The 11,426-nt window shown below is 47.9% G+C and overlaps 1 protein-coding gene across 1 annotated transcript in view; it reads left to right on the forward strand.

Annotated features, from left to right (window-relative positions):
* Positions 1-7,751, forward strand: part of gabra4 (gamma-aminobutyric acid type A receptor subunit alpha4) — a 16,171-nt gene extending 8,420 nt beyond the window's left edge. Inside the window, exons 7-9 of the mRNA XM_056600503.1 lie at positions 216-368; positions 2,663-2,922; positions 7,191-7,751. Of these exons, the coding sequence (XP_056456478.1) occupies positions 216-368; positions 2,663-2,922; positions 7,191-7,751 (974 nt within the window). The remainder of the gene's footprint in view (positions 1-215; positions 369-2,662; positions 2,923-7,190) is intronic.
* Positions 7,752-11,426: the final 3,675 nt, after the last annotated feature.

Genomic DNA, 11,426 nt, shown 5'->3' on the forward strand with positions numbered 1-11,426 from the left:
TATTACTGAACATAAAATAAATGGACCACAATCATTTATTCAGTTTCATGGAAAATATAACACCTTGAGAAAAGACATTTAAAAATAGATTATAATCTGCTTTAAGTAAGTGTGTCATGTTGTGTCATGTTGTGTGTGTTAGTGTTTCTGCTTGTGTGATCTGTTTTAACCATAGCTTCAATCATCATTAAGAACCACCTAATGTGCTCCTGCAGGTGAGTACGTGGTGATGACAGTTCACTTCCACCTCAAGAGGAAGATGGGCTACTTCATGATCCAGACGTACATCCCCTGCATCATGACAGTCATCCTCTCCCAGGTGTCCTTCTGGATCAACAAGGAGTCGGTGCCGGCGCGGACCGTGTTCGGTACGTACGGCTCTCTGACCTCCTAGGGCTGGAGTCGGAGGGGGAGGGAGGTGGAGACAGACAGACAGACAGACAGACAGACAGACAGACAGACAGACAGACAGACAGACAGACAGACAGACAGACAGACAGACAGACAGACAGACAGACAGACAGACAGACAGACAGACGTCCCTACGGAGGCACGGGACAGGGTCTGAGGTTGCTGTGGTTGATGCTGCTGTAATATTGGCTGCTGTAGCTGCTTGGTGTCGGTACATGTTGTTGTTGCACATTTTCCTTCTGCAAAATCTCTAATTGTGTCTTGCTGAATATAGCACCTTGAAATTGGTAATTTAATTGACAGACAGAGAGAGAGAGAGTGCGCGAGAGAGAGAGAGAGAGAGAGAGAGAGAGAGAGAGAGAGAGAGAGAGAGAGAGAGAGAGAGAGAGAGAGAGAGATAGTTTATATTGTCTAAGATTTCCCTACAATGAAGTTGTATTTTGAAGTGAAATGGCTGCCATAGTTTTGATTTCTGATATAATTTTGGCCCTGCTTTTCTTTGAACAAGTGGATTTAGAAAGAGATGGAAGCGGACAAAAACATTTTCTTAGTCATGGTCCATTTTGAGTGGCCGTTTGACACACCTCTTTCCGACACTGATAAACCACACACATTGAAGGAATAACACACTTTACCAGTCCAACCATGCAGATGACTGACTGGATAATAGAGGTTACCATTCTATTTAAGTCCAATGCCCTGAGCCAGGGCTCACCTACAGATGACATTCAGCTGCTTCTGAGTGGCAGGCGGCTCTGTGCTCTGAGTGCAGGTGATAACTTCAGGATTCTGCAACAGAGATTATTTTACAGCTATTTGTCTTAAACATTTCTGCAAATCTAGATTTGTCTCGACAAATTTCCAAAGTCAGTAAGTACATTATTAAGCTTGAAATGACTTTGAGTTCGCTTTTTTGTCTAAGAATTTAATTTGGGTAGCATTGCAAAAAGCATAGCCCCATGCCCCAGGGTATGGCCTGCCTCAAATGGACCATCCCAATGATCATTTTGGGGCTAATTCTGAACCAGAGGAGACATTTCCTTTTTAATAGGTGGCCATTGTAGGCTAACATCCCAAGTATGTCATCAATTTGACATGCTAATGGCGGTTCTAATAATAGTTAGCAGCGTTCTTTTGTTGCGTGCAACATCCCTCCTTATTTTGGTATTACACACATGATTGAATACACATTTAAGCACAAACAGACTTCTTTGTTTTGCTTTTAGAGCAGTATGCTCCATTATATATGTGCTCATTTCAGAGTGCCTTGTGTTAAATCTTTTAGGTAAAGAGATGAATGTGAATGTGAATGTGGCGGCTATTATTTATTGAATGATTACAATGGAAATATACACAGAATGTATCATAAAGAGACATGTTCAATGTACTATAGTAATTATTTTAGTCATTTAAATTATAGTAATTCAGGTCGCAGTAGGAGAACACTCTACTTAGAACAGTGATAACCTAAGACGGTTGAAGAGAGTTAACCTCTGAGCGTAAACACTGGGGACCTATTTTACTGCCGGGTCTGATGAGTACAATATGTAGCAAACAATATAAGTATTGTGAAGAGTGCATTGACATACTCAATTAAAGTAGTAACAGATGTATTATTACAATAATATACATATATTTGAATAAATTCTGATTTAAACAAAATAACTAAATATCAGGCTGTGTAAATGTCATATAATATCTTATTGAGATAACATTACTATGTGATGTTAGTACTATTCAACGAGAAGGTTTCCCTTGATTAAGCTGGAACATGATGATCACCTGTTCAATGGACTGTAATCACGATTCACAGCAAATAGACCTAAGGTCAAAACAGAGTGTTGATTTATACACTTAAAGGGGTGATATCACGCTTTTTCGACTTTTCCCTTTGCTTTAGACTGTTATATGACGTATAGAGTGGGCGGTGCTGAAGTGCAGAAGTCCCGCCTCCCGGCTACACGCAATGTTTACAACTTCTTGGGGGGATGAATTTGCCGACACAAGCGCAAAGCGTTCGACCAATCACAACAGAGTGCAACGTTTTTTGGAAGAGGCTGAAATTGGTTTTGCAGAAATGAACATTGTGAGAATAATAAGGGGTATTTGTAACACACAGGCGTGTAACCCTCTTCTAGTAGAACCTCCAAATGCAATTATTTACCCTAAAGCCGTATCCTTTTATTTTTGGTCCGTGCCCACCATTATTCCAACTGGTTTCCGACTGGTTTCCGTCTCCCTCCGCCCCCAGGCATCACCACGGTGCTCACCATGACCACGCTCAGCATCAGCGCGCGCCACTCGCTGCCCAAGGTGTCCTACGCCACCGCCATGGACTGGTTCATCGCCGTCTGCTTCGCCTTCGTCTTCTCCGCCCTCATCGAGTTCGCCGCCGTCAACTACTTCACCAACGCCACGCAGGAGGGCAAGAAGAAGGCCGCCCGCTGCCCCCCCGTCCCCCAGAGCACCCCGGTCCGGACCCTGGAGCCCGAGGGGGCCGGCGCCCTGCAGGTCAGCGTGGCGCCTTCATGTCTGTTGTGGCGTTGTGTTGTGTTGTGTTGAGTTGTGTTGTGTTGTGTTGTGTTGAGTTGAGTTGAGTTGAGTTGAGTTGAGTTGAGTTGAGTTGAGTTGAGTTGAGTTGAGTTGTGTTGTGTTGAGTTGAGTTGTGTTGTGTTGAGTTGTGTTGTGTTGTGTTGTGTTGAGTTGAGTTGAGTTGAGTTGTGTTGTGTTGTGTTGTGTTCAGTTGAGTTGAGTTGAGTTGAGTTGAGTTGAGTTGTGTTGTGTTGAGTTGAGTTGTGTTGTGTTGTGTTGTGTTGTGTTGTGTTGAGTTGAGTTGTGTTGTGTTGAGTTGAGTTGAGTTGAGTTGAGTTGAGTTGAGTTGAGTTGTGTTGTGTTGTGTTGTGTTGAGTTGAGTTGAGTTGAGTTGTGTTGTGTTGTGTTGAGTTGTGTTGAGTGGTGTTGTGTGGTGTTGTGTTGTGTGGTGTTGTGTGGTGTTGTGTTGTGTTGAGTTGAGTTGAGTTGAGTTGAGTTGAGTTGAGTTGAGTTGAGTTGAGTTGAGTTGAGTTGAGTTGTGTTGTGTTGTGTTGTGTTGTGTTGAGTTGAGCTGTGTTGTGTTTTGTATGTCGGTCGGCTTAGCTCAGGAGGTAGAGCAGGTTGACTTCTAACCGGTAGATTGCTAGTTCGATCCCTACACAGACAGCGAAGATCTGCTCAAGGAGAGCTGGCCGTCTCCTTGCGTGGTTGACTCCTTTGCCGGTGTGTGAATGTGTGTATAAACAGTTTTAAGTCGCTTTGGATAAAACCGTCTGCTAAATGTAAATGTTCACATCACAAGCTCGGTAATGGAAAGCTACCTCATAGACCACTTCATGTCGTAGGCCTTCTGTTCAGTCCACACGCCCGGTCTACCAGGTGGTCTCTGGTCTAGATCCGGGTGGTACTGTTGGTCTCTAGGTTGGGGTAGACAGTCACTACGGCGGGCCTGTTGGGTAAAAACACATTGTGAAACATTGTGAGTGTAAGAGTCTGTTCGCGCTGCACATTGGGCTTATTTTTAAACGGATAATTGATCAGTGTTGATGAAACCCTGCAAGGCTTATGTCAGTCGGATGACTCTAAGTTGCCTCCCAGTTCAAACCCTAGTGTGGAGTAATCGGGCTTGACTGCAGTTTAGTGACAACCGCACTTCGGTGGATTAGCATGTTGCCAAGGCAACACAGCCCGGGTACATCTGTACGGGTTGTCTCAGAGAGTCGCTACGGCGGCGTTACCGTTTCTCGTCCCAGCATGTGCGTGAGAGTGTGGACGGATGTGTCGGCGTGTGTGTTTGTGTGTGTGTTCGGGTGTGTGTGTCAGTGTGTGTGCGTGGGTGTGTGTGTGGGACAAGGGGTTGGTGGGTTGATGCCGGTGGCCGTGTGTGTGTGTGTGTGTGTGTGTGTGTGTGTGTGTGTGTGTGTGTGTGTGTGTGTGTGTGTGTGTGTGTGTGTGTGTGTGTGTGTGGATTACTACTCTTCCTCGTGAGCTCTGGCCTTTTGAAGCCTTTCTGAAGGGCTTGCCCCCCCGGGGTTAGAGAGTGTCACACCGCCCCAGAGCTCTGCCTCTCTTCCCGCCACTGTGTGAGGCATCAGGGGCGTTGGCCCCCCCAGCGCGGCCACCAGCGAGCACAGCCCTGCGCACGCGGGACTGTCCAATAGAATCGATGGTGGGACAGTGGTGCGTGGGGAGCGGGATTGTGTGTGTGTGTGCGTGTGTGTGTATGTGTGTGTGTGTGTATACAGTATGTATGTATATATGTGTTTGTGTGTGTGTGTGTGTGTGTGTGAATGGGGGGACAGGGGTGTGTGTGTGTGTAGCTGTGAGTCTGTGTGTGGGTGTGTGTGAGTTTGTGAATGGGAGACAGGTGTGGGTGTATGTGTAGCTAGCTGTGTGTGTGTGTGTGTGTGTGTGTGTGTGTGTGTGTGTGTGTGTGTGTGTGTGTGTGTGTGTGTGTGTGTGTGTGTGTGTGTGTGTGTGTGTGTGTGTGTGTGGATTATTCCTGCCAATGGGAGGGTAGCTCCATCGCACCGTCTCTGGTTGAGAAACACCAGCTCCGGGGATAAGCCCCCCTGTGAATCCGCGCTGCCGTTACCACGGGCTCCGCCGCCGCCGCCGCCGCCGCCGCTGCCGCTCTTACGCTCTGTCTTAAGCCCAGAACGAGTGAAATCCCCGCTAAGCAGGGTCCTGATCTGGGATCAGATCCGTGTGTGACGCGCTCCATACGTTCCCTACGCCCCTCCGCTATATGTTCCCCCCCCTATACGGGCGGGTGGGCTGGTAACGGCAAGGTTGCTGGTTCGATCCCCGGCTCCTCCTAGCGCTGAGTGTCGAGGTGTCCCTGAGCAAGGCGCCTCACCCTCACTCCTCCTGACGAGCTGGCTGTCGCCTTGCATGGTGGACTCCGCCGTCTGTGTGAATGTGTGCATGAATGGGTGAGTATATTATAATATACAATTGTAAAGCGCTTTGAGTGGCCAACGGTTAGAAAAAAACGCGCTGTATAAATGCAGTCCATTTACCATATGATCTTCTGAGTCCGCGGACTTATGGAGTGGCAGCAGGCTCTTCAGCTCCTCGTTTGTTTTGTGCAGAGGCTGTCAGAGACTTAAGGCGGAGAGTGTTGCTCACGTCAGATGGTGTTAGTGGAGAGGAGCCAAGGCACAATTCATATGGTGTCAATCAGTGATTATTCACTCGGTGAGTTTGAGGACAATCCAAAGCCTGAGACAAACCGTCGTGCTCGTCGAAGGTGCTGGAATGAATTGTAAATATGTGGTTTGAAAACTATATTCAAACCTTTAAAATATTCTTATTAATATTCTTATACTATATGTCTATCCCCATGTATATATGTTATCATGGCTAGTGCTGGGATCTATAGATGAACATTGGCATTCCTCCACGTTTTCCGAATAGATGTTGCCATGATGGCCCTGTATGAATCTGTGATGTCACAAAATGACCTCATCTACATTATGTAAGAAGAAACACTTCCACGTACAGGTATAACTTACTATTTATACTGTGTCTCTAAATATCCATTAGTCCATCAAGAAACACGCCATAGGTGGCTTTAACTGGCCTCCACCTAGGTGACTTGAACTGGGCTCCACCTAGGTGACTTTAACTGGGCTCCACCTAGTTGACTTGAACTGGGCTCCACCTAGGTGACTTGAACTGGGCTCCACCTAGGTGACTTGAACTGGGCTCCACCTAGGTGACTTTAACTGGGCTCCACCTCGGTGACTTTAACTGGGCTCCACCTAGGTGACTGTAAAAGTCTGTAGACAATGACAGAAAACCTGATGCTCCACGTCGCCATGCAGGAGACCTCTCCCATAGCTGTTTCCCAAAGTGAAGGCTGCAGCCTTGCTAGAACACGCGAGTCGCGTGTTTGGAACGACTTGCTAGTGTGGAAGCGCTTCCCCTTTTTAATACTGCTCCAGTGGTAAATATTTCAGTATTTTGATTGTTGATATTGTTATCAGCGACAGTAGTTTGCTGAAAACACCAGCTACGTTAATATTAAAATCCATCAATCCATTCAAAATAAGGCATATCATTACGTTGCAAAAAAGTTTGAAAAAAAGTTTGAAAAAAATCGCACAGGTCTTTAAGCTTAATTTTTTGCATTTACATGATGAATCTATAAAAAGCAATAAGGCACAAAATACTTCTGAAAACGTTCAAATAACTATTTAAATAATTTTTAAATACCCCGCGCAGCGTGTGGACGCAAAGGATTGTGGGTAATTTACCTTGTTCAAAATCAAAGGACGCGTAAAGGGCGCGAATTTCCGAGTGTTCTCGACATTGGAACAGTGCTTGTCGGCGTTCTATGACGTAGCGTCCTTAAAAGGGCGGCCGTCGAGCATGCTTCCTTCACATTGGGAAACAGCCTTTCTGTGGTGATGGCTGGTTTAACCTGTTGCACACTGATTACTTAGTGTGCAACAGGTGTGCAGCCTCATCCAGCCCCAGAATCCAATCAGACTGACTCACGCCAGGTGAGGCTGCCTCAATCAGCCATCATCTCTCACACACTCTCCCACACACTCCTCCTCCTCACCCCTCCTCCTCCTCCTCCCTCCTCCTCAACCCTCCTCCTCCTCACCCCTCCTCCTCCCTCCTCCTCACCCCTCCTCCTCCTCCTCCTCCCTCCTCCTCACCCCTCTTCCTCCCTCCTCCTCACCCCTCCTCCTCCCTCCTCCTCCCTCCCCCTCCCTCCTTCTCCCTCCCCCCAGAACCCTGACTCCAACGGTAACCTGAGGAAGCGGATGAACTACGCCTCCCAGCAGGACGTCGGCGGGCCCCGGCCCGGCCCCCACGCCCTTCCGGGCGGGGCGGGGGGGCGGGCCCGCTCCCGGGCAACCCACGCAGCGGCGGCGGGCCTCAACGGCAGCTCGACCACCCTGTCCCGGGGATCCAGCCCCAAGTCGGAGGGCCAGATCAGCGCGGCCTCCTCCTCGGTGCAGCTGGTGATGCGGACCGCCCAGCCCGCGCCCGCCCCCGCCCGGGCCGCCGCGCCCGACGTGACGGCGGAGACGCCCTCCAAGCAGCAGGCGGCGGCGGCGGCGTCCTCCTCGCTGCAGCACCTGCTGGGACCCCGGCTGGAGCGCATCCAGGCCACCCGCAAGGAGCCCAAGCAGTCGCCCTGCTCCCAGCCCTCGGCCGCCGGCATGGGCGGCACCAGCAAGATCGACAAGTACGCCCGCATCCTGTTCCCCGTGTCCTTCGGCGCCTTCAACATGGTGTACTGGGTGGTGTACCTGTCCAAGGACACCGCGGTGGCCCCCGGAGGGTGAGGGAGGGGCGTTCTTCTGTCAGCGGGACGCAGGGGTGGAGAACCGTCAATCGAAGGGGAGAACCTCGCGGATTATTGTTCTATGGATCGTTGCTGAGCTCCTCTGGGAACAGGGGATGGAACCGTGCTGGACGAGGTGCTCCAGAGAGCACACCATCGGGACGCCGTTGTACTTTTCCCGAGCCGGTTGTTCAGGAAACGCGTAGAGTTTGTAGTCGGTGGGATGCGGTGAACGCCATTCCACCGCGAGACGTTGAGTGAACTGCACTGGCGAGGACGCCATCTTCTGTTTGAAGCGCGGTTCACTCGCGGTGACTATATATGACGTCTGTAACAAGCATGAGGGACATACAGGCCTGGATAGAAACACTGCCTGGACCTCCGAACACAACACCTGGAATAACACACTGCCCCGATCTCTCTTCCTACTGGGGTCCTTGTGACCGGGCCCTCAGAGACTCCCTCCAGGTGCCCCACTGGGCTCCTTGTAGTTGGGGCCCTAGAGACCTCCTCAAGGCCCCCCCCCCCGGGGCCCTGCAGGGATAGGCATGGCTCTGTTTCTTATCTTTTGTATCGTGGGAGGAGGAGCTCCGACTACACAAGGACCGGAGAACGTCGTGTAGAGAGGTTATGTAGACTGTTTGATTAGTTAAGATTAAAGCATTTATACTTAAAAAGTCATAGTCATAGAGAATTATAATCATATTGGCTGTGTTGTTTTGGTACGTTGGTTGTGGGCTAGAGGTTGAAAACTATTTATTGGCTCTGAACTTCATTTTGGAGAGACGAGCAGTACAATAGTCATATTATTTAGAGCACAGAGTACCTACAAGTAGGCCTAGAAAATGGCAGGATGGCATTAATTAGTTTATCATTGATTATATTAAATTGTTTGTTAATACATGCATTTACACACATCCCCCCCCCCCCCCAAACACACACACACATACACACACACACACACACACACACACACACACACACACACACACACACACACACACACACACACACACACACACACACACACACACACACACACACACACAGACACACCCATACAAACAGCCACACAAACAGATGTTGTTATGCCAAATCTTTGAGTGGGACCTGCAGCGATGTTTAAAGCCATACTCCCAATATGCATGGTGACCCTAATGGACGGTGTACATAACACAACAAACGTTGTTTATTTTAATAAAAACTATTTCCACTCAAAATAATAAACCATATCAGGGGCTGCTTCATGAGCAACGTTTGGAAAATCAATGAAAAAAGTGATTGGAAACTTGGAAATCTATCGAGAGAATCTAGCGAGAATCAGAAGCCAATACTGTTAAGTTATCAGATGATTGAGACGGATACATATACAAGTGAGCAGTTTCTCTGGATGATGTTGGCATGTACAGTGCAATAAAAGAGAAAAAGACTGGAGTGGATCAGCATGTACTCATAGACTCCTGGGCTGTCCTGGTGGGGGGGGGGGGGGGGGACACACAGATGGTGATACCAACCTTCTGTTCAGCTGAAGTACGGCTCTGGCTTAAAATGCGTTTGTTTTTTTCTGCAGTGTATCTCATTAGAATATTGAAACATCCTGTTCAATGCTAGCGGCGTCGCGTTGGCGACCGGTGATGGCGACCGCAGAGCCCAGCCAGAGTATCTTTAACCGAATGAGGTTAGCAGCAGGCCTAGGATTCTGACAGGCCTACTTCTGCTCGACATGACCTACATTCTCCATCTTAACAAGTGTTTGCTTCATATTGAACCCACACAGTGCAGCCAATGGACTGGTTCCACAGAGGTGTCATCTATGTGGAGACTATGTGGGGACCCACTGGTGGAGCCCAAGCCTGTGCCTCTGCCCAGCGGGGGTGGTGGTTCACCGCGTCGGCGACAGGCTTGTTTCCCGCTCTAAGAGCCATGTCATCCACGTGTTGTCGTGGTTGTCGTTCCCCATATCCTGCGCCTAGCTCCGTTTAGTAACACGAGGTTAACTTCGCCACGACGGCGGAGCGCGACCGGCGCGTCGGATGATTGGCAGGGCGGCGCACTCCTGCCGCCGCTCACCTCTCCCGGAAGGCAGCCGTGTGTGAAATTGATTTTGGGTGTCATTACGGGCTTGCTCTGTCACATATATCTACTTCAGTCTCTCTTTATCTCACTGCCTGTCGTTACTCCTCCGCCACCGCTGCTGATTTACATGCATTGCATCATTTGCCGCAGAACACACTGCGGTGAAATAGATGTGCCTTGTGGGCCTGCTTAAGGACAGCGGAACTAAACAGTCATTTGTGTAGGTGCAAATAATGCACAGCTATTTGAAAAGTCTCTTTATATAGCTTACGTGTGTGTCTCTGCCTCGATAGCGATTGGGATAGGGATGATAGGAGCTGTCCGGTGGTGCCCTCTGGCGGTGAGGCCGAGTAGAGCTCTCCTTGTCGTTTCATCACACACACACACACACACACACACACACACACACACACACACACACACACACACACACACACACACACACACACACACACACACACACACACACACACACACACACACACACACACACACACACACACACGCAAGTCTCACACTGACACCCTAACACCGGCTAGGCTCGGTGTTTTTGCCAAAGAAGTCACAGAAACCTTGATTACCTAAGAAATATATTTTTTCAAGAGACCACATAAAAACACAAACACAAAAATGCATCTGGACATTTTTCGTACAGTGACTTATGGGATCTCAATGTTTACGTGGATTATAATGATTAAATACTTTGTCAGCTACTTTAAAAACATTTTTTTAACAATAGTGATTATACAGTGGCCGGTGTAAAACACAGGTTTGATTTTGAAACCTTTTCGGACACATTGTCTCCGGACGTTGGTGTCCGGGTTAGTCTCAAGTTTATCTGATGATTAAGTAGGTTTGATTCTAGTGTTGAAGATGCACAGGGAAATGTAACGACATTATAGGCCAACCAAAGTGGACATTTAAACTATGCTGTAAAACATCTTTAAAACATTATTTCATCCAATAACATCAGTGACCCCTTGGTGTCATTGATCACTAAAATATTTCCATTTATTTGTATGAACCTTTTCTCCGGCAATCTGCTGTATGTTCACCCAGAATCAGTCCTGTGAGTTTTTTCCCATTAATCCAGTGAAATAATCCAGTTTACCAGACTAATCAACATGCTGCAATACGCAGCTATGTCTCTTACAACTGCTTTGATACTATAGGAAATAATGTTATCATTTATTAATGTATAGGTTTGACGGCAACATGCCAAACACAAAACCTCCAACATGCTACTATAATTATATAGTTATAGTAATGAAACATAGTAGAGCTAGGCTATAATAATAAAAAAAATGTTTTGTTTGCATGAAATGAAATCGATGACAACAATAGCATCATATGTCCAGCTTTACTACAGCGTTGAGTTTTGACATCGTGACTATCCATTAGATTCACTTCTTTCTATGCAAAGGACAAGAAAGCGGAATGTCATCATGATCATTCTGTTGACTTCCGGAACCGAAGGCTGCTGTCTTTAGACAGCAGCCTTCGGTTCCGGAAGTCAACAGGTAACTCCCGTTACCTTGGGTGGGGGATTCCGACTGGAGGTGTATACTGCCCACTAGTGGTGCTAATTTACATCATTAAC

Source organism: Gadus chalcogrammus, chromosome 10, assembly GCF_026213295.1.
Source record: "Gadus chalcogrammus isolate NIFS_2021 chromosome 10, NIFS_Gcha_1.0, whole genome shotgun sequence".
Taxonomy (NCBI): Eukaryota; Metazoa; Chordata; class Actinopteri; order Gadiformes; family Gadidae; genus Gadus; species Gadus chalcogrammus.